The sequence below is a fragment of the Nylanderia fulva genome, unplaced genomic scaffold, assembly GCF_048542155.1.
Source record: "Nylanderia fulva isolate GAGA-0341 unplaced genomic scaffold, ASM4854215v1 Scaffold11, whole genome shotgun sequence".
Lineage (NCBI taxonomy): Eukaryota > Metazoa > Arthropoda > Insecta > Hymenoptera > Formicidae > Nylanderia > Nylanderia fulva.
The window spans coordinates 4,199,166-4,223,247 of NW_028189302.1; the positions used below are offsets into that span (position 1 = coordinate 4,199,166).

At 44.4% G+C, this 24,082-nt stretch overlaps 2 protein-coding genes across 6 annotated transcripts; one reads left to right on the forward strand and one right to left on the reverse strand.

The window, feature by feature from the left end:
* The first annotated feature begins 820 nt into the window (after positions 1-820).
* Positions 821-15,963, forward strand: LOC114936977 (neurotrimin). 2 transcript variants are annotated; one of them, XM_029310342.2, is made up of 5 exons: positions 821-1,493; positions 6,180-6,331; positions 8,196-8,403; positions 8,495-8,791; positions 9,099-15,963. In XM_029310342.2, the coding sequence occupies exons 1-5, from the start codon at positions 1,433-1,435 to the stop codon at positions 9,281-9,283; spliced, it is 903 nt and encodes a 300-aa protein (XP_029166175.1). In that variant the 5' UTR covers positions 821-1,432; the 3' UTR covers positions 9,284-15,963. The 2 variants fall into 2 exon arrangements, with proteins under 2 accessions (XP_029166175.1, XP_029166174.1); XM_029310341.2 differs by having other exon boundaries at positions 824-1,502.
* On the reverse strand, positions 8,856-17,365 carry Kdsr (3-ketodihydrosphingosine reductase). 4 transcript variants are annotated; one of them, XM_085486617.1, is made up of 5 exons: positions 17,126-17,365; positions 16,603-17,032; positions 16,277-16,518; positions 15,959-16,214; positions 8,856-9,243 (listed from the first exon to the last, which is right to left on the reverse strand). In XM_085486617.1, exons 1-4 carry the CDS (start codon positions 17,240-17,242, stop codon positions 16,002-16,004), a joined length of 1,002 nt encoding a protein of 333 aa, XP_085342743.1. In that variant the 5' UTR covers positions 17,243-17,365; the 3' UTR covers positions 8,856-9,243; positions 15,959-16,001. The 4 variants fall into 4 exon arrangements, with proteins under 4 accessions (XP_085342743.1, XP_085342747.1, XP_085342751.1 ...); XM_085486621.1 differs by having other exon boundaries at positions 8,856-9,293; XM_085486625.1 differs by having other exon boundaries at positions 8,856-11,412.
* Positions 17,366-24,082: the final 6,717 nt, after the last annotated feature.

A 24,082-nucleotide genomic window follows, 5' to 3' on the forward strand; every position in this document is an offset into this window, starting at 1 on the left:
TGCATAAGTTATTTCAAGTTGAGAAACTTTGGGTCGCATAAATATGAAAAGAAAACTTAAACACACACACACACACAGAGACACTCACATCTAAGAGTTGGATATACGCTCACGAAAGATTAAGGAATTCGCGAGCATTCAGAAGAGACTCGGAGAATTAATTTAGATGAGACCGTAGCGGTCAAAATCTCACGAGAGAGAGAAAGAAAGACGGAATGAAAACGAGAGAAATAGGACGACGACCGTAATATCTGAGATTGTTTGGAGCACGTATAGAAAACGTGGACAAAAATAACGAGAGCTTTAAAGTCCGCGCTGCGGAGTTTTTTTTAACGATCATTAAGGAGCACGAATGATCAGGAGACCCGACACGCTCTTACGAGGGTGAAACGCGATGTTTAAAGTTTCCCTCGACCTGGACAGGACATCGCGCGCGTCATTCAATTCCCAGAGAGGATATACGTGTAAAGAGCGTGAAATTCGTCCACGCTTGCGAGACGATGATCTCGCGGAGGATCTCGTCGCCGACACCGAACGGCGGAAGTACGGCGGAAGAAACGACAGGGAGAAGAAAGCAGGGGTCGAGGGTGGCGCGAAAAAAAAACAAAGGAGACGAGAGAAGAGCGGGAAGAGAAAAATTTGGAGCGGGTGCACAGCGCCGGTGCGAGCGAAGCGGAGCGCGCAAAGCGAAGCCGAAGGGGTGGAAAGCATCGGCGGCGGAAAAGGCAGAAGGCCTCGAGGAAGGAGGAGGCTGACTGATCGCCACCGGAGTAGAGTAGAGAGAGAGGAGAGTGAGAGCACGCCTGCGCGGAATCCCCGGGCGGGCGCGGGCAGTGCCACCGGAGGCCCGGCGGTTTCAGAGCTTCGCCCGGGACGACAAACCGCGGACGAGCCGAGTGCGGGATACCCCGGTCGCGTTTCACAGTCTCCGTCGACCGATCCGAGGTATATACCGAGTGTCCGCGCAGTAAAAAAATCGCGGGGTAAAAAAGAAAGGGAAAGAGGGGGGAGAGATCCCGATTGTGAACGTCGAGGTAGACCGATTCGTGACCTTGGTGCGCGCGACACTTTTTCGGTCCTCCGGTGATCCTCCGGATCGGTCGGATATAATCCCGAGCGCTCGTCTACAGGACTCATCGATCTCGGCCACGATCCGCCGGCACGTTTCGGTGATCCAACGGCAACGATAATGTGATATCACAGTGTCGTGAAAGGAAGGAAGAGAAAGAACGAGCAACGCGGGAGTATGCGCGACTCTTGGTAGCGGAAGGCTGGAAGATGAACGGGACGACGACGGATGATTATTAAGCAGAGGAAACGACGGGAGAAGGGGATGCACCGAGGTGTTCCATGAGATGTCAGTGGATCCAGGGACAGTTTCGCCAACGTCGTCGTCGTCGTCGTCGTCGTCATTGTTGTCGTCGTGATCACCATGAGAAGGTCCTCCTACGTCAACTACTACGTCCTGTGCCTCGTGTGCTGGATCCTACTAGGTATTAGCGGTAAGCTTAACATCTGTCGCGAGAGATCCGTCGATCGCGCGCGAAAGGCCAGGTTATGAAGAGGAAGACGCTTCGGTAGGGGGGATGCTGCGATAGCGGCAACTCTCGATTCACGAGATGCGTGTAAGGGTAGGTAGGCTACGATCGAGCCGTCGATATTGTCGCACGGGGAGGTGGGGCACTCTCGCCGCGGATGGATCGATCAGATTTTGGGGTGTAGCGATACGTTGCATACGTTCTCTTTCTCTCGGACGCGTTGGTGCGCGTCGCTTCTAACTCCCGCTATCGCGAACCAAACAGCGAACAGGGGAGACATACGCGTAGGACAAGTTCTCGGGAATGCTCGAGAATAGATAAGGATAAAAGAACGGAAGAGAGAGAGGGGGACGCAACCTCCGGTCCCGGTCCAGGACCGTATCTAGCGCCACCCTTGTTTGTCGCGCCGCAGCATTGTACCACCCTTTCCGTCTCTCTTTTGTCCCTTCGCTCCCATCGTATTCTCTCCTCTTTGTCGGCCTCTTCTCGTCGTCCGTCCCTATGGGATCTCTGCGTGTCGTCTCGATGATTCCGTCATCGGGGGATGAAGACAAGGAGGGAGACTACCCCCTTTTTACTCCGCTGTGACGTCGTTCAGGGACGTGTCTCGATCGATTTCATCTCGCGCGGCTGCATCATCGCGATGCGGTCGCGTTTTAAAGCACGCTCGTGAAACAGAAATATCATCACATCCATTTATGTATGACAGGAGAGCGCGTATTTACGAGATGGCCTGGCGAGATCGTCCAGATCAAACTCGACGACTCTTCTTTAAACATCAACTCCATCAAATTTGTCGAAAGGAGCAAACTTTGGAGTAAACATGTGCGAACATACTCTGAGACCGATCTTTCCTCCCTACTAAAGTATCGGAGCTTTTGGGGATAGAGATGCATCAACTGCGGAGAATTAGTTTTCAAAGACTTTCTAAATAGGCAAATATGTGACTTTGCTTAATCACGAGTGACGCGATCGCTCGCGGTAAAATATTTGACGACCTCGTTCGCAATCAATTCCGGAAGCGCCGATAAAATCGAATTATTATCACCCTGGACCTCGCCCGTCTTTCGTAGCCGCGTGGAATGGAAAGTCCGTCGATCGGTTCGAACGGTTCGTTCAATAATTTGCTCGAGTATCGGCGTAGTTTCTCTCGTAGCGAACCACTCGAAAAGTACGCTAATTACTCTCGACCGCGCGAGGAGCTGCCGCGAGAGAAGTTCAGACTCGGTAATGGCGGGTTTATTCCGGCATCACCTCAACGTGATACATTATACGCTCTCGATCTCCGTAGCACTAGGCGTGCCGCTACACGATCGTTGATTATACCTCACCGGTGATTAACCGCGGGCCGTTTCGCTCGTTCTCCGGAAATAGAGAAGTTCGACGCGCTATCAACGCGGCTGCCGCAACTCGGGGTTGTACTACTGATTCGAGACGTAGCACGAGGCGCGCTCGAGACCATCATTTTCCTTGCGCAAAATAGATTTGCCGTGGATGGCCGAACTTGGAGGCATTATTGAGGACATTCGAGAAATTGCATCTCGCTTCTTATCTGTAACATAGATTTCATAATTTATTTTGTATGAAAATTATGATAGGAAAGAAAGGGAGAAAAAAGGATTGTTGCATAGAAAATGCCACACACTCGCGTGTGACATTATAAATTATTCTTAGCGCGAGGGAAAGGATTAATATACGATCTCGCACGTTACGGGAATATTTCAATATAAGGCCGTGTCGCGAGCTGAGAGTTATTATAAAATCACGTCACGCGTCGGAGGGAAATAATCTTTCAGGAGCTAAAAACTGGGATTTATGTGGCAGTTTAGTACACGATGACGTCGTAAAACTGCACGGGCATGCGTACGTGTCGTTCTGATAAAGTGGGAAAGGAAACACCGGACGTAGCTTGGAGTCTCTCCGCACATCGGGGTGGCTTTGTCTCTCGGGAAATATATACGATTTTAGATTCGTCTTCTGTTTCCGAGAAATTTACTTCTTCTCACACCCTTCGTCTCTCATCTCGCGATCACGTTCCACCACGCTCGATTACACACAGCGGGGGAAGACACCTTCGCGACTTATTGTTGCGCAAAGTGGAACAGATTTATATAAAGAGCTGCGACAGAGATTTCTCGAATGCTTGTATTTTTTATCCTTCAGGAAATTCGTAACAAGAAACGACTTTAATAATATATATATATATATAGCACGATTCTGCTTTCACCCCTCGATTTTACCGCTTTCGGAAAATACTTTATATTACGGTCTATTTCAACACTCTTAAATAATGCACGATCGCGAGAATATCGCGCTGCCGTCCGAGCTTGATGGTTTTTATCGGGATCTCCGGTAAACGGGGCGTACGTGATTTCCACGCACCCCTCTTGCGAGGGAGGTCGCGCGACGGCTCGGGGTGCGCAATCCGACTTACAAAACGTCGACATGAATAATGCACCTGCCAGTCGCGCCCACGCTCGTCATCGCATTCACGCCCAGCGCATACATAAACGCATTCGATTATTCATTAATGAGAGTGCTCGCTTCGGACTATTACGTTGCAAAATTATGTGTTTCGCAACAACAACATGATGTATACTTGTATACGCCGTGTGTTATCCGACCTCTCTGTGTCCTCTCTTGCGCCAGGAGTGTTCCTTTTTTGTCCCCCGATTTAATCTCGCGATAAGCGCGACTATTACGCACCCCTGACGAGCTATCGCGATCTTCGCTGTAATTCGGCTCGCCGCACGTCGCACGTGAAAAATACGTTCGGGGTGACGTAGGCAGGTGCTATCTATATAGCGTATATACGATATTTGTGCCCTCTTTCGCGGTAGGCAAATGATCCCGACTCCTTCGAGAGGGGGTGGACTTTATCGCGCGTGCGCGCAGCTGCGCAGATTTTACGTTCCTCGCAAAGATCGACAGGATCGACTGGCGTGAGAGGAGGACCGATAAACGGGCCTCTCGTATCTCCGACGGCGTTTCACAATACGTCCCAGGCGCGCTGATTGCCAATCTAGACGGCCCTTCGTACACGGAAACGTGTCGAGCAGACGGATTTCATCGGCCACGAAATTCACGGAGACTTCCGACGGATAATGGCGTGATTTCGCTGCTAGAACGAGGCGGCTCGTTTTTGTCGCGAATGATGATTACCTCGTTCATCGTTCTCCGGGATTATGTCGTCGTGAAAAAAAGAGCGATGTATGATAATAGGATGATAGACTTTTTCTCCTTGAAGGTTGAAGATGATGAGTTTAAGGGTGGATATATAATTTAGGAATTTCGTAACTTTCTCTCACATTCTCCTTTTCTTTGGAATTATTTTAAATTCCCATTTGCAAGGAAAATGAGGAAAAAACTTTGTTTGAAATTATGTGGGAAAACAAATCGACGAAAATTCTCGCAGCCATTATTTACCTCGCATACCTCGCCGATTATTCGTCGAGATTAATTCATGATTCATTACCCTGCGTTTAGCTCGACTGAAACAATAATTAGCGCCGTTACAGAGGCTGTGATTTTCCTGCGCATAAGTAGAACAATCGATGGGCGATAAGTCGTGTGGAACGAGGTTTGCATCGTTATACGAGCGATTTCATATTTATTCCTTATCACGTCGCGCTTATCGCCCTCGTGATCTTAATTAAGCGTAATTATCAACAGCTTTGTTGTTTGTCAAAGTTTCGGCAAATCTTGATAGCGTGACGACACATGTTTCGCGTCTTACGTAATTCAACCGACTCGGAGGAATTAATAACGTCGGCAACTGCACAAATCCTGCTTCTGCCGCAATTAATAAAATAATAAATTAACATGTAATCAAATAATGAAATGATGGATGAAGAAAGTAAAATGAGCTACAAAAATTACATTTCAGATTTCTTTGCGCAATTAATTTATCGATTGATTCAACTGTGCTTCTACAACGTGTTAAATATATATTCTTCCATCGTGATTCATGGATACGATATTTTACACTTAGCTGGCAACCGTTCCTCGATTATGGCTACCCAAACAGCCGTGCGAAAACCAGAAAACTAGGATTTCGCTTTTCGGATCGAACATTAGATCGGATCGTGATATCATCAAGGTCGTTGGAACGACGCCCATGTCTCTCTCTCTCTCTCTCTCGCCGAATGCTGATCTGCCTTTAGATTTCCCCGGATCGGAATCCCCGAGATTAGTATCCATTTCCCTCGGGGACGGCACCTTGGCTGAGTCCTCCGCGATAGGATTTATTCTGAATAGCGTCGAGACGCTCGCGCACGAGCGGACGAATGCGGAATAGTAGGTAGAGTCTCGTCTGCCCCGGCCTTATTATTCCCTCGCTAACGCTAACGTCGCTCCTTCCATGTTAATTTGCCGCATAACGTGTGCCGATGACGGGAGGCCGGCGATGCGGGCGAAATTATACGGAGGATTTTAGGGATGCAGCGCCGATAATTCGCACGGTTCACGCATTCGCGATTCGTTCTTGTAACGCAAAAATATACCTGTATATACCTGGTGTGCTCTCGTTCTATTTCCGCATTGCGCTCGAGTCTCCTCGTTTCGCGATTGCACGCAACGAGGCATAATGTATACATATATGTACACGCGAGACACCTTTTTGAGAGCAGGGCTTCTTTGCAGGGGTGAGTACGAGGTCTCATTCGTTGGTGAAGAGGTTCGACGGGATTTACACGGGGCCTTACTTTGACTCGAACACTCCAACGAATATCACAGCGCAGCTGGGCACTCACGCTTACCTACCGTGCAAAGTGCGGCAGCTTGGTAACAAATCAGTAAGTTTTTATTTCACGTACAATGTAATTAAAGCGTCGACCTGAAAACAACTGTGAGCGTCTCGGGAATCGAAATCTTGAGAAACGTGTCTAATTAGTCTGACAAACAAAAAATTAATGTCTCGATAGCACGAGACTCTCACAGCAGTTTTTACGTCTATTTTATGTCGTGTATGTAAATTACAAGCGTCTTTATCTTGTGTAAAGGTAAATGTAGTATTCATACGTATCGATACAATTGTCAACGCGCCTTCGAATCGAGACCTAATTTGTCCTTGTCATATCGTCTCCCGCATCTTTAATAGGTCGAGAGTATTGCCTCTCATACGTTACGTGTATTGACAGTTTGATTTATTAACGAGCTTATTTGACGGATATCGGCACGTAATGGCGAAATTCCTGCCTGATGGTTCTCCGACAATGGCAACTCTATTTGAGATGCGATAACGATGACGTTAAAGAAACAAGGATAAATTATTAAAACTAAATCGAGCACAGGAGGGAGAGTTTGAAAGGCAATTAAGTACCTCGTTCACATTTCACATTTATTTCGTCGCTCTTTTCAAATGTACATGAAAGTGCTTACGCATCTCCATCACATTTTTTTTTTTTTTTTATCAAGATCGTGAATTGTGATCGACGCACAAAAAGAAGTTATTTTTATTCATTAACGGGAAGTAAAACATCGATTTTAGACAGCTGACAAGCGCGGTTCCATCAAAAGTCGATGGTCTATAAATGACGACATGATTAATAATATTTCATCCCCGCTTCTCTCGTGACGGATATAACTATCCATGACAGATAACCCATCCACGTGCCCCGTGCTGTTAAATCGTGATTCGCGATCGCGGTTTCCATCGTCGGATCAATTTACCTCGCTAATAAAACGCCAATCTGCTAATGATTCGCGTTTCATCCGGCGCCTCTCCGCACGCTCCCGCATCGCGAAATCGGTAATCTGAAACTTGCGTCGGGAGGGATGAGGGTGATCGTGATCGGACGCGTAATTCCCGCCGGCACGCAGGGTGCGCTCAAAGGTGGGCCCTCGTTAACGAACTTCTTCAACGTGCATACGCAGGCGAGTTCTCGAGTACAACCGAGTGTAGACCTGTCGTCTATTGGCACGCGGTTAGGTCGAGGGTTAAAGTATCCGGTGACACGCGAGTCTCGTATAATCTCGGCGCGTACTTATAAGGGTCGCCGCCGTCGTCGCCGCCGCCATTTCGATCCTTATCCGACGAATTAAATGTCCTCGTGCCTCCTCTCGCCTTCGTTTTTCGACGACACGGCCCGCTGCCATATTTGCGCACCAATCTAGATTTCCGTCGAGCGCGCGCGAGCCCGTCCGGTCGATGAACGATAAATTAAGCGCGCGAATAAGCGGGGAAGCGGAAGATTGATCGTTCCGGAATCGGAACAAGCCGGAATGTGAGCTTTCTTCTTTATTTTTCTCTCCCGCCGTATATCTTAGATGTCGCCGCTCCTTATACTCGCTACGAGCCTTTTATATACGCAACCTCAACTTTTTCCGCCTCTCTCGATATCCATTCATTTGCGAATAATGACTGGCCGCAGTCTGATGATTCTGAGATCAAGTTAATGTGATTAAAAGACCGAAGGTTGATGAAAACAAGAGTAAAAGGTCTCAGATATGTTTAGAAAATTCTTAAAGATATCGTTTGTTTTGTAAGAAAAAATGGGAAAAGAGAAAAAGTCTCAGTCCAAGTTAATAAAACTTCAGCTTAAGGCCGATAAATGTCAAGCGATTATAAATAGATCTTGGGTATAGAAAAAGAGTTTAATAAAAAATTTAATGCGAAAGATTTAAGAGGCGGTATAATTAATTTCGGCCAATTCGAAGGTTTCCTGGATCAGAAGAAGAGATTCGCATATCCTCTCGGTGGATAGAACCATGTTCATTCCGGACGAAAGGTTCCAAGCGATTTTCGGGGAGGCGGACACATGGACGCTGCAAGTAAAATATGTCCAGGCGCGCGACGAAGGCGAGTACGAGTGCCAAATCTCGACCGACCCGAAGAAGAGTCACATCATCAAGCTCAACATCGTCGGTGAGTGAAAATGTTATTCGCAAGCGATGGATATTCGTTTAAAGAGACAGAAAAAAAAAAATATTGAATAATCGAAAATATCGTGTTGCAGTGCCAAAGATCGAGATCTTGGGGGATCGTGACATGTACGTGAAGACCGGAAGTACAGTCGCGATACGATGCGTGATAAAGCAGTCCCTCGAGGGCCCGTTCTACGTTTTTTGGTACCACGAGGGCGATCGCGTTCTAAACTATCAGCTGCACAAGATCGACATTCAGACGAAGAGGATCGATCAAGATACGGTGAGCAGCCTCGTGATCCACAACGCGAGACGAGAGGACTCGGGTAACTATACTTGCAGCCCGAGTAACCTGGATAGCGCGAGCGTGCAGCTGCACGTGCTAAACGGTGAGTTTATATCACTTTGGAGAGGGAAAAAAAATGTGTGGAGAAATTAAAACTAAACATGGCAGTGAGTTCACGAACTTTTTCTTTTCTTTTTTTCTAAAAAAATACAGTAAACTTTTGCCATATATAATTCATGCGCTGTCGTACTTTTTAATACGCACGAACAGACTTTCACAAAACGCTTAAAAAATGAGAAATATATAACAGTTGCGCGGCACGAATATGGATCGCAGTTCTCACGACTGACTTTACTCCCTTGTTGTTTCGCGATGCAAATATATATCGAACGAATATTCCTTTTTTCTAGGGGAACATCCCGCGGCGATTCAAAGAGGCATCAGTTCAGCACCGGGTGGTTGTCCCACCCTGTGGTGGCTGGCAGGAGTGGTGACATTGTACTCGAGTCACGGCAGTCGCCCGTTCGTCCTCGTTCTTCTGATCCTTATGGTTCTCTACTCGAAAAATCCATCTTACTTTGCGACGGAACGATAATCAGGCAAGACTGTAAGGATGGTATACGCGTATAATCGATTATCTCCTGCTACGAGACCCCGACTACCTCGAGAGAAGAGATCCTCGACGGACCGATTTCCCGAGATCGGAAACAAAAAGGACGAGAGGGAGAGAGGATTAGGAAGATGGAAGGTAAAATGAAAGAGAGAAGAATAAAGATTCCGGAGGTAGTATGTTTTTTCTCGCGCGAAGTAAGAGTTAGAGGTTTATCTCGATTATCGAGACAGTGATCCGGCCGTTAGAAATTAGGACTTAGTTAATTATATGAATTCTTGTTAAATTGCTGCGAGAGCTATACGTGCTGGAAAAGCTACGAAATTTTTGACGTTGTCGAAAATATAAATTAGGTCGAGCTTGAATAAGATAAACGGGTGGTTCGTGAACGTGTTTTCAACATTTTCATTAAGGAATGGATCGTGACTAAAATCATTTTCATCATTTTTTACGCGCGTCAAACTGTTCATTGATTTTATAATACATTTTTTAGAAACTATATCTAAAATAAAATCATTATTTTAAGAAGAAACGCGTCTACATTTACGCTTTTACATTTAAATTGTTTCACGTACTTCCCGTTTGTATTAGCCCGACAAGATAGAAAGTTACGAAATCTCAAAGAGGAGTGCTCTAAAAAAATAATCGCGAGATCTTGTCGCGAGGGCGTTGGGTAGTTTCGTAGCGCCCGTTACAAGAAGGCGATAATGTGACGAGAAATATATGTAGGAATGAAAAGGGAGAGAGAAAGAGACAGGAAGCGAGAGAGAGAGAGAAAGACACGACATAGAAAAAGAACCATTTATGAGAGAATGGGAAAAAGCAGAAGAAAAACTTCGTCCGCGCCTCTCGAATAGAATTGAAACTTGTTCGATGAATTTTCGAAATGCGATGTGATTTATTATATTCGATAGCGACCGATTATAACAAGCGTGTCTATACTCGACGTCTATCGCATGATCTAGGATCGTCCAGAGATTGAGCGATCTCGGCCATTGTCTCTTAGATGATTTGTCGATATGCGCTCAAAATCGATTAGAATCTTTTGAAATTTTTAACAATACTGTCCTTCCAAAGTGGTTTGTGAAACACAAACCCGAGGAAGGACAGAGAGCTTTCAACCAAACGAAACGATTCTATTGGAAAAGATTTAAAAAATGTTATCAATATACGACGAAGGTAATATTCGAAACAAAATAACTCATATCAAGCGACGTCTTGCCATATCAAATTCAAATTAGTCGCGTAAAATGTTCCAAGCACAAAAACAGATTTGGAAACAAAAAAAAATATATATATATAGAGAGAGAGAATATCACATTTTATTAGTTTTACAATTTTGATTTAAAGGTTCATCGACCGAGATAACTGCCAGACGAGATGTCGCGATGGAAATTATCACTGCCCCTATAAATACGTTAATCTCGTTCAAAGACGACAAGCGACTCGAGACGATCCGCGATCAATATTTTATTAGTATTAAAAGCGCATTGAGTATACACACGCCAATCAAAATAATATCATACATCCGCGCATGCACAGGCGAATTTACCGCGACGTGGGCCTCGCAGACCGACACACATTATTCCACCGATCCACGTGGTTTTATAGAAAAAAAAATTGGAAGATCTTTTAGAAATATAGAGGAAATTTATATACACATTCTAAAGAGATTTTAATATTCACAGATAAAACTTTTATTCTTTCCTCTCAAAAGTTTTCGAAATTAATAAGATAGCTATCTCTCTATTAAACGTTTATTCACGTATTTACGACGTATTAAATAAGATATTTGTTCTATATAAAAAATTTACAAATGTGTCCTACTATAATCTATACAAATTTTATATATGTATTTTAAATAATGCTTTGATTCTTCTTCGATGATTTTTTTATGGATCATTGAATATTTCAAATAGGTATTTAATAATAGAGGCGAATACTTTCGGTAACTATACCGTTTTGATAACATCTCGCGTATTTTCACGGTTTTTGGCCCACGGCGTGCCTGCCTCTGAGCATGATCGGTTGTATAATTTAGCGAACGAGCGTACGGCTTTCCGGTGAGGTGCCCTTCCACGCACCCCCGCGAATTTGCTTTCTTCTCGCAAGTACTAGAAGAAATATACTGTTTTTTATAATATTATATATATAAATAAATATATATATATAAATATATATATACAAACGAACAGAAATATATATATGTATATGTGTACGCGCGCAAATACGTTGCACATGGGTGTTGAATATTGAACAAGTTTCAGCTCGCACGAACGAGGGGCGCATATAAAGCGAATGGGGCGTAAGTTCTCGTTGAGACAATTTTTGAGGGGAAAGTCCTGAAGAGATGTACGAGGGATGCGAAAGAGAGACTGACAGAGAGAAAGGAGAGAGAGAGAGTATTTGCATCGTATAAAAAACGCGAGGACATCGGCAGGAGACGAACGATTCGTTAGAATATCTACGATTCATGTGATTGTAAATAACATAATATAGCATATAAATAACGTAACGTTAATTAATGATATGCCGTACGTGTTACACACTAAAGAAACAAGAAAAAAATAAACTAAATAACGTTACTGTGTAATTTTTCGGATCGTAAAAAAAAAAACACACGCATTGGAAAATGGGTCTGGCCGCCTGTGCTAACCGGCTCGGGAAATCACGCACGGTATCGCAGAAGAAGAGTGAGAGGGGAGTTTTTTCTCATTAAAAAAAAAAAGGAAAAAAAACGAAAAAAAAAGATGCCGCGCGTATATAAATGTATACGATGTTCTCCAAAAAAAAAAGAAGAAAAAAAAATCGTCCGAGACTTCCATTTCGATTCGAACATTCGCGGGATATATATCTCGAGATCGAAATGCGGAAATTAGGAAACGATCTTCACAGGCGTCGCGTCCGAGATATTATACATATATCTTAGACTTCTATTCGAAGGCTCTTTTTTTTTTATTATTTCTTAAACGGGCGTGTCTTATCGCGTTATCTCGCGATAGACGCTCCGAGATCGTCGGAGCTCGCTGTCGGAGATTAGCGGGAAAAAAAGTCACGCGAAGATCGGAGGAACGCGAGCACCGGCGCGCACGCTTTTCCATGGCGCGTCGGTGCATCCGACATCCGAGTGCGGAAGGAAAGCGGAACGCGCACGTTTCTCCGTGAACGCGCTCGTGGATAGCACGGGCCGGCCACACGCGACTAGATGTAACACACTAATTAATGCCTAGCGTAAGAAAAAAATACTAATGGATATAAATGCAGATATATTGTGTCGGACATAATAACCAGGGCGCGGTGAATGCGCGAGAGCGATTGTATGCTATATACGCGGCTCGGATGCGAACGTACGGCTTTAGCACGTGTGCGTCTTGGATGAATCTGTTGCGCGAGAGCGACGAAAAGACTGAGAGAGAGAGAGAGAAACGGCGTGAAAGGGGATGAAAGAGAAAGAGAGAGCGAGAGAGAAAAATAAGCCACATGCATATATACACGCACACAAACACACATTTACACACATTTACACGCACATCTAAACGCGTACATTGAGAGAAAGTTCGTTGGACTGACGTATATTAAGGCGTTGGTCGAATGACACATTTTAAGATAAAAAGGGTCGATCGGGGATGCGGTGCAACCCTTATATCGTTTCCGTCTTTTCTTCTTCCCGCGCCTCGCGAGGCTCGCTGATACTCGACACAGATGAAAAGATCTGAAAACGATCTTGTGCGCGAGGCCGCTCTCCGTCGCGATTAAATTCTTTCGCGGCCCTCCTTCCTCCCTCTTCGACAGGGGCCTCCCCCTCGCGGGGTGGAAGAAGAAACGCAATTTTGCGCTCGTCCCCGTCGCCCTTTTGCTTCACCGCAAAAAAAAAAAAAAAAGAAGAAGAAGTAATTTAAAGAGGAAAAATAACGAGACGGCGGGACGACGAAAAAAAAAAAAAGAAATTCAATTGAGAGAGAATAACGTCGTCTTGAAATCTAATTCTAATGTAGAACAGCATTGAATTTTTGTACCAAAATCTATTGTAGTCCTTAAGTGTCGCGTATACTTCTTTCCGTTCGACGTTGCCGATCGCGGGCTTACTTATTTATTTCTGATTTTTCTCGAAACCACACATCGTTGGAGAACGGAAGAACGAAGAAGAGCTTGTTAAAGATATCTTCCTCTGTGCAAGCTCTCTTTGATCGCTGCTGTTAAAGCTCCCGAACCTTCGCTATACGAATATCGTACGAATCTTTTTTCCATTGCGATACTTACGCGTTTTCGTATCGCGAATGAATTTTTCGACTCGCGTGAAATAAATTCGCGGAGTAACTCGATAGGTGATACGCGGATCCGGGAGCTTTAAAAAAAAAATCCCTTCTCCGATCGATATCGCGCCCCAGCCGATGCAGAAACGCGCCGATTCCCGAGAGTCGCGGTACGAATTTCGAAGCGAAAACTTTGTTTCTCGAGAGTGATGTTTGTGACCGTCCTGACAGTACGTCGATGTGCTCTTACGCGTAGATAACACGAGTTAGATGTTATTCTGAGATAGTAAGCTATATACGAGAGATATTCGCGTTCGGGCGATGCGACATTGTCGTTGTCGGAAAAATGAAAGACGGGTGACCCAGAAATAGAGGAGAGCCTCCATCAGAAGCGAGGATTCCTCCAATTTTTACGTGATCCTTCCGTGTTGCCGCGCCATCAAGCGCATCTCGAAATTTTTTTTCCTCGAGAAAAGAAAATGAGAAAACATCGCTTAAATTGATTACGCGGGTCTGCGGATGAGAAAGAGAGGAAGAGAGAGAAAGAAACAGGTCATCGAAAATCGATCTCGAGTCTGGCGGCGAAACGAAATGTCAGGGAACTTTTTAGACGAACATCAAAAATTATAATGGCTCTGTGAAAATATGTAAAACGATTAGCAGCAATTTTAACCCTCTACCGCTTTTATCGCACTGAAAGATCTGGGTCTCTCTCTCTTCAAGATATCAATTATAATTGTAATTAAATCTCTTCGATCTTGATATGTATGAATTATTCAAGAATACGGTGCTTTATGTAGAAGCGAAATGGTTCGCTTCTTTTGTCCGAACGAGTATTTATTCTCGGCCGTGGAGGGTTAGAAGAGCGAATGATGAATTATTTGTCGTCCATCGACACCCTCGGGATGGCGGATACACTTCGTTGACGCGTCACCGATGACATTCGCGAAGAAACGCATCGTGCGATTATTACACGAACATTGAAGCTCCCGAACATACGACTCGACGATGGATTGTTACGTTCGTATCATTAGCAAAATAAATATATATGTGCGCGAGGATTATTTATATTACAATTATCGGGCGAATATATATGCGCGTATAAGAGAGATCGACGTCGTAAATCAGGAGCTTCGATCCATTAAATCCATTGCGAGCAATTGAGTTCGACAACGTCCTCTTAACGTTAAAACGAGGTCCTACGTTAACGGGCGTTTGGTTGACAGCACGCGACAGATCACACTGTAGTAAGGGGTCTAATTAATCGTTAACGCCACATGTCTGCCGATTCGAACGTTCGACGAAGGTAATTTGCGACCGTGTTTAGCCCAATAAAGGCTAGATTGAGAGAGATTCGAAGCAGGAAGGCAGAATTTGTCGAGCGCGCGGATAAGCGGACATCGATTTAAAGTAAGAGTAAGTTTAAAAAAAAAAAAAAACAGCAAAACACTCTGAAGATATTCCTCGAAGCCAAGCCTCGTCTCATGGATTCGCATCTGTACACCTTAAGCGCTTTAGGGTTAACGAAAAAAAAAAATAGACTTTAACGAATCTACGAGATGATGCCGAGGAAAGAACGATTATACGGAAGAATATTGGAGCGAATGGGAGCGAGAGAATTAAAAATGCGCGATATGAAGTGCACGAGAGAACGAGAGAGCGAGAGAAAAAGTGAGATAGAGAGCGAGCGAAAGCGAGATAATAAATCAATGTTAAAAAAAAACCCATCATTACCCAACTTTCGCAATTTCGAGACACAAATCTTCGTTGACCGCCGTTTCTACGCATAAGTTGAGTTTAGGAAGCTGGACGCTCGATCAACGTCCGATCGCTGTTGCACGGATGACAGAATGCCGGATTTCGAGTACGGAAAGAAATTTAATAATAATGACTTTGACCTTTTACCAAAGATGTGCGAACGCGATCGACGTCGAACGAAGCCTCGTCCACGTTTCACTCGGAGTATACTCTTTACATACGAATGTTTCAGCGTTTCCGTTTTTAAACTATCATGGCGAAGCGGGACGAAGAACGGTCCCGTTCTATGTGTGTAAGAACCATAAGAAGCTTAATAAAAGAAAAAAAAAACATTATACTATGAACTTACGGGATACCTAATAAAAGTAAGCCAAACCGTTAAGAAAGAATGTTTCATTTGTTCCTCGAAACACGAAATTTCTGCTCGATATTACATTATACATGTATTATATTGTAATGACCTTTCGCCTTATTGCGAAAGCGAAACATTTTATTGAGGAGCGAATAAAATAGACGTTATGTAAATTGAAATAAATTGTGCGAATGTCGATGATATCACAAAAGATCATATATATCGAATGTGAAAAGGTTTATCGAACTTATATATTAAATGCTTTGGTTTTAGAATAAAAAAAAAAGAGTATCACACCTTAAGTCTCTGGTCGATAATCACAGATGATCAGAGAGAGAGATCACTCGGATTTTTTATTCTTATCACGTGTCCTCATGCAATTCTGGATGATTTTTTCGAAGGAGGTGAGATAGAACGCGCTGACGATCCGGAGGAGACCCATCAGCGAAGCTTGCAGCAACAGCTCGCTGATCGATTTGAACGGCGACATTCCCGAGCACAACGTCGTCAGGATGAAACCATCCAAACCGACGGAAGAGAAGAATTTACCTGCCTGTAATACGTTATCGTTAAATATAAAGGTAAAACTAGAGTCGCTGTCTTTAGCATACTCACCAGCGCGTCCTTGAAAAGCTTGTCGGCGACTACCTCGGGCCTGACTAACGTTGACGTTTGTGATATGAGTTGGGTTTCCAGCGGCTTTGACAGTTCTTCGACGGCGAAACCAGGTGTGTCTGTATCAGGCGGTAAAGACAGTGTCACGGAGATATTATACGGTTTCAGTTCCATCGCTATGCTTTCCGCCAGGCCACGAAGCGCGAATTTCGTGCTGCAGTAAGCAGAGTAGCCAAAGATACCTGCGCGACATACAAGTTCTCGTTCATTTATCCCTATTTAAACAATAATATCGAATGATGAATATGAACTATCCATGCAAATACCTAGGAAAGCTGCTTGAGATGCCGTAAGTACGATCGCTCCTTCTCTGGAAGCTTTCATCCTCTGCGCGACGGCTTTTATGCAGTAATATGTACCGAGTAAATTGATGTGTATCATCTTGTCCAGACTCTCCACGGTGGTGTCTTCTATTTTACCGCAGATTGCGACACCGGCACAATTGACGAGCATGTAAATTGGTCCCATGGTTTTCTCGAGATCGACCAGCGCTTTCTCGACGTTTTCGTAATTCGCTCCGATATCCAAAGACAGATATTCCACCTTTTGTACATCCTTGTTCTCGCAGGCGTGCAGTATTTCGTTTTTAGCCGTCTCCAATCTTTGAACATCTCTCGCAATTATCGTGACATTTGCTCCATGTTTCGCAGCGATAATCGCTACGCATTTTCCGATGCCACTCGAGCCACCGGTTATCTATACAAAAATTTACACATGCAAAACTCATTAAAATAATGTATATATGATCCAACACTATTTTCTCACATTCTGTTTCGAGGTTAGACTTACCACAACGTGCTTGTTCTTGACGCTCCTTAGTCGTGGATTCCAGAAGAATTGTTTGACCATCAAGAAGACGATTATTAAGACAAACGCGACAAGCGTCACTCCAAGCCAAACAGACATAATTGGTTAATTTTTGTCTTCTCTAAGATAAATCGGAAGTGTCAAATCCGCAAACACTCTGAAACTAAACGCTATGTCATATTCTGTTTATCGGAGCACCGCGAGGTTTCCATTCCGAAGCAGTAACCCAACCGACTCACGATAGGTCTCGTGTAAACTTGGTCACCTACAATCGTCAAGTCAGGGTTCTCTAATGTTCAAACTCGGTCCGTTCACCGGAAACTTAACTTGGCGGCTGCTGATCTTTAAACGCAATCGATTGACATAAAAATTAAAATTTTATAAATTTTATTACACATGTTTTATTATTTCGTACATGACACTTAGTCTTCTAACGATCTCTTTTGAACAAGTTTTTATATTTATCAAGAGTTTGATTTGTTTACCGCAAACAAATAAATATTCCGTCAATGAATAGCAGCTAATATCCAACTCATCACTACTATCTCGTATTTATTAATAATCGCGATAAGATTTTCGAAATTAAATTAATTTTATTTGTCTTCGCGAATATATTGGATGTCGAAAGCGACTGCGTTTAACAATAGTTTTAGCTTAAAAAATGTTTTTAATAAAGAAAGCTTGACAAATATAATCGTATCTTTTGCTGAAAAAGAATCGCTGAAATTTCATTTTTCTCAATATAATTTGTTCGCGCTTGTTATATTTGTACGATATGAAACCATACGAGAAAAATATTGTGCGCATCAATTCTTCTTGGAGTTTGCCATCTGGGTTGCATACGAATAGATAGCAAAGAGCAGTCTCGAGAAACTCACCCTTCGCCGAGGGCGACTTATCTTTGCCTCGCTATATATCTTATAACGTAAGAATTTAATCAGCGCACCGAGAAAATCGATATACTATATAATAATAACATGTCGTAAACATTTGCGTTTAAAAATAAAAATTTAAAAATCAATACAAACGTTCCAAATAAATATATTCACCGATAAAATATTTCGAGATGTATTACAACATCTTTGCAACATGATCGATAAGCGCGAAAAAGAGCGGTATATAATTCTGATTTGTAATACGCGTGCGTATTTATATTTACAAATTTACAACTACGACGTGTGCATACGACTGCACATATCCACGAGGTCCAATCATCAATGCAACAGAATTCATTACGTTACTCAAGCCGCAACGGTTGACCTCAATGATTTCAGTTTATAATTTATTACGCGGGGTTAATGACCCGCTTGTGCAAGATTGATACACGGCTGGGCGATCGCGACAGTTAACGCAGTTCCAAAAATTCCTGCTTTAACGTATCAGACTCGCGTAATGATAATCGTAATATAATTTTCTCATTTGGTATCGGAGATAAGCGAAGAGAGAAGAGTAATACGCAAATCCGACGCGACACCAATGACGTCACGCATTGCGAACATTTCCGGAACGCATGCGTCGAAAAGTTGCAGGATAAGCCCCCTGGAGTACGTGCATTCACCCCCGCGTTACCATAGCGCAAACCTCCCCACCTCATCCCTGCCGTTATCCTTCGTGCAAAAGGTCACGTACCACCACCCTGTCGATCGTTCACCTCGTCCTGGGACTCGCTCCTGGTAGCCAGGTTAAAGCGGAAGATACGAAGGATACGTTTACGCACTCCGCCGACTTGCAAAGATCCTTATTTGGATGGATTCTTCAGGTAGAATCGGACAGATCGCTCGTGTAACAAACAGGAATATCGAGTATCAAACGCAAGATGCAGAAGGCTGCACAACGTTGTAAAATGTCGTCGTATGATGATCCTATAAATTGTTAGATTACAGTGCAAATTAAATTCGAGACTACCGTAATAAATTACATATTACTAGCAGACTAGGAAGTAACTAGTCGCTTAACGCTATTACATTCAACAATCTGCGCAGGCCGATTATCGCGAAGATGCTATCGGGAGTCATCATACGTATAGATGTTATCATCGCGTCATCATAATCCACCCTGGACTATGTATATCGTCGAATCAAGAATGAAGTTAAAATCCCTCGACACTTGAGAGAGACTATGAGAGTAATTTCAGCGGAGGGTAATCTCAGATAAGCGGAAGATCTACGATCGGATCCTCTTTTTTTCGAAGAAGGAGCGTCCCGTTAAATCAGCCGCGGAAAAAAAGTGAACGCGGGGGTGAGAGGGTGTATATCGCGACGGGAACCTCATTTCGGCCCCAGAGTCGAGGAGGGGCTGCTGCATGCAGGAGCTGCGGCAGTCCGGAGCAGCGATTTTGGACACGGAGGAGAACGAGCGTACATTGCACCCAACAGAAGGGAGTGTCCCGAGCCCTCTCCCTCCTTCCACCCCCTCATCTCTTCCCCTCGATCCAACACCCGGCCAGTACCCCGCCTGCCATGATAGCCTAGCTACGATCCTGGGTGTCTCCCGGGCTGCACCGGAGGGTGAACGCCCTTGCCTGACCCAGACTCGGAATCGATCTCCATTCGTTGCACGATGTTGGCAACCCCCTTGACGTCCCATCCACGACCAAGCGCGCGTCGCTGCCGCAACTCTCCCGCGCACCAGAAGCGGCCACCCTGTCGTCGTCGTCGTCGTCGTCGCACTCGCGGATTTTCCGCGAAACCTCGCCGCGAGTGAGTCCCATGCGGAATCGAAAATAAAGGACGCGACAGAGAAATGAGGAAAAACTATGCGGCCGGATGGCAATTGGACACGCGCATATTTACCGATGCTCAAAGCGTTTATTTATGTATACCCATCCACTGGAAAAGTTGGAAAGCCAAAATTCGATTTCGTCCGTGGGAGATCCGAGAGAGATTGAAGGAAATGCGATTTCCTCGATATGCGCGATATAATTTCCACATCCGTATACTATACGAGTGGTGGAGAATTTGTCGATTCTTCGTGAAACAAAAATGTCTGACCCGACTCGAAAAAGACCGCTTACAATCGAAATTATAAATCCGCAAAATGAAACTGTGACGTGTCCTATAATGGCGCAGCGGTATAAATCGCGTAATAAAAACTTGGAATGACCGATGATGGCACGCTGTCTATTCCAGGACTCGAACGCGCATAAATGCTTTATAGAGTTACTATTTCTAGTCTTCGCTTTCTCTGCAATAGTGCCCTATACACCTCTAGAACATCCGTCGCGAGAGGCATTTTTCTGAAAGACTCACCTCATTCTGCGTATCGATTCGAGTAAAAAATTCATGATATCCCTATGATTCTATCTCACCGAGATCTCTTAAACGGTTTACAACCAACTTGTCTTTACTTTAAACTAAGCCAGAAGTTATTTTCTTATCATCGCGCAAACATTAATTATTCATGAAGCCTACTACATTTTCAAATTAAGGTTTTTTGTTAAGGGTTTCACATTCTAATCCGTATATCCGTAATAAAAAATGAATCGGTAATTAATAAGAAAATATGCTTATTCAGCTCAGTTTGAAGATAAAAATATATGTCGTGCACCGTTTAAAAGATCGATGAGATAGAATGATCCGAGTGACGTATGAATTTTGAAACGCGCACCTCGCAGCAGAATGCGGGATGCATAGATGCAGTTAATTGATCGTTGACTGCAGAATTGCGGACTCTGCTCGATGTCAGAAAGCGTCGCGACAGCCGACGCAAAAGTTGCCGATGATAAATACGGCATCGAACGCGCGTATCTAACATCCGCGAGCAAGAAGCGGCGTACGCTATATCGGTGGCTCCGGCTGCGAAATGAGGCCATTTCACGCCCCTTCGTATATTCCCCCGTGCGATGCGTCCCCTTTTTCCACTTCAAGATACGTCAACGCTTCGCGGAACAATCGAGGGAGAGTTCAGTGCACCGTCGTCAGGGAGTTGCATACGAGTCTCTTTCTCTCTCTCTCTCTCTCTCTCTCTCTCTCTCTCTCTCTCGTCTCTCCTTCCTTTCTCCCTCTCGCGGTAAAATAGATTCTCGCCGGTGAGAACAACGCCTGATTCTAATGAAGTTTCCAACTTTTCGAGCCAAACCGCAATCCCAAGTGTTAGCAACGCGTGGCCCACAGACGCTCCGTGTTTATTTCGAAATGATTTCGATACACCGCGGCGCGAAATGACTCGAGCGCGGATGATACAGGTTCCAATTAAACTTTCCCCGCGACAACAATCTCATTTAATTTTTGCGCCACAACAACCCCCGGCGTCGTGTGTGCATTAGCCAATTAGCGCGCAATTTGCCGTGCTGCTTTTAAGCGGTCGGTTTTGCATCGACCGCCTTCATTAAAAAAAAAAAAAAAAAAAACCCGCGAATGGAAGATTCTGATTCAATCTGATTCGACCCCTAATCGTTCGGTCTGAACTTTCTTCTTTCGTGACAAACGGTATATACGCTCTCCAATTCGAAACATCGGTACCGTATGTCATTACGTATTCAAATTCGTCTAAATCACACCGCGTCGAGCAAACGAAATTTAATGTTGTACGTTAGCGTGTCTGCTACCAGTTTAGTTTGCTAGATTCGATAACGCTCGTCGAAATCGGTCGTCCCTTTTTCTACCTCGCGATATATAACGTCATCGGCGCTCGAAGTGATCGGGCTGGGTTCGTTGTACTTGGAAAGTCCCTCGAACTCGACTCGGTTGGCGACGCGAGCGAATTTCCCGCAGGAACGTCGACCGGGAGCTTTTACCGAAGTCTCAAACTCACCACCATCCGCCGCGTGTGTTCGTCAGAAAACTCAGACTCTCATTTAATTAATAGAATATCCGACATAGCTCTTCGCCGCTTCCATAAGTTTAATTTCAGCCGACGAAAAGTAAGGGTAGCAATCTCTGGGAAGCTTCTGTACAGCTTTAACGCTGCGTAGCGTAAACTTAGTTACTCGCAGATCTTAGAATCCCACGTCGCTTTATTATAACGCAGCGAGCATAATTTTGTTTTATCAAAAAAAATAATTATATTAAAACTGTACATAAAATATTCAAAATTGTATCATACTTATTACGTTCGAATTTTAGAATTTTGATTAATTCGCACGTCGAGGAAAAATGTTACATGTTTATCTCCGCGGAGAGAGAGAGAGAGAGAGAGAGAGAATCATCCCCCTCGATGCACCATCCTCCGCGGTGCAACGTCCGGGCGCGGCGTCCTTCGCATCTCGCTGATTTGAATGCGACTGCGGAGAATAATGCGGATCCATACATCGCAGTTTCCACAACTCAATTTTAAGAATAATCCTGCCCGCGTGTAGGAATAGAGAAAAGGAAGGAGAGGAAACGGAAGAACGTAGGCGATGTTTTGTCGGCCGACGAGGGCTAATGGGGAAACCGATGGCGGAGAGGGATGAAAAAAAAAATTAAAGCATCGAGACGCGCCGGCGAAGGTAGGAGCAGGACGACGAGAGGAGGGTTAGCCGGGTCGCGCCGGGTATGACGGGGGTGGGAAGAGTTGTTCGGCGGCGCACGCGCCCATCGCTCGGCCCTGACTGCATCGCGGGGCGGTTCAATGTTACGGGAGGGCACTGACCCGAGCGGACCGAGAGGAAACCACCCCACTGGTGCACCGAGGTGGGTACACTCCTGGTTATATCGTAGAAATCCGCCGCCAACACTACCACCGCCGCCGCCGCCGGTCCCTGCAGCCAGCCCTGCGATGATCCACCCTCGACGTCCGCCACCCCCGCCGGCGAGCGTTCACCGCCCTTTCCCGCCCTCGTCGTCCTCGTCTCGCCGCCGCGTCGTTTTCTCTGTCTGTCTTTCCTCCATCGCCACCCCGATGAGGGTGCAGCGGCAGCAAGCAGCCCGGGATACCCATTATCCACCTCTCACAAATCACCTGGACCACCGTTTACGCATCGCGGAGTGTCTTGTGCGAGCAGCCGCTAATTTCTGCCGCTGATGGGATCGGAGGACAGATTGGACGTTCGCGCGACTCGCGAACCCGCCGAATTTATGCGCGATCACTCGTCCGAACCGAACGTTGCAATATGTACTCTCTAAGAGAGAGAGAAACGACTCGGAATTATTCAAATATATTATTCATATACATCATACGTTGCAAATGTATGCGTGGACATTTATTAGAGTTATACATTCAACGCTATTAATTATATGTTAACGTATACTAATATTAATATACTCTCTATTTTGCGTAAAATATACATCGTTTTTAATTTCACAAATTTCATGGATAATAATATATCGTTTCTAGTTTTATTTATTGTTATAAATTAAGAAGAGGATATAAAATAAACATTCCGTTCGCGCATCAACGTGATCGAATTTAGGTATCGCGGAGATGCACGCAGCGCCACAACTCGGGGTTGTTCAACCCCTCAGGTCGTTACTCCAGGAGAACAAATCCCGCCTCGACCCTGAGGGTTGGTTTTTGTCGATTGGACGAAAACCTCTTCCGAAAGTAAAACTGCGTGACGTCGTGTTATAATTTAAAAAGAAGTAGGTTCCGTATATATATACGCGCATTTATGAGCGTAAAAAGAAAATAATAAAGCGTTGCGAACCAACGTTTTTTTCTCGTGCAAATGACGCCAGATTCGTGTTCGTTGAATAAGAAATACAGCTTAATGGAAGCCTATCGAGACATTATATTAAGTCATTATATCGAAGAGAGACGAGTCCTCTGAAAATTTCATCGCGATACAATGAATTGCAAAAAAGCTATTTGATAAAAAACGATAGTAATATCTGAATAATCCTTTAGAATTATATAAAAGATTTTTTTTAATAAAATCTCTCTCGTACTTTCACACTTGATCGAATGAAAGGAGAACCGAACACTGAATAATAATTAAGACATAATTTGCATTAATTCAATTACATCACACGTCGATCAATTCTTTGATCAAATCATGATAATTAATGGGACACACAATTC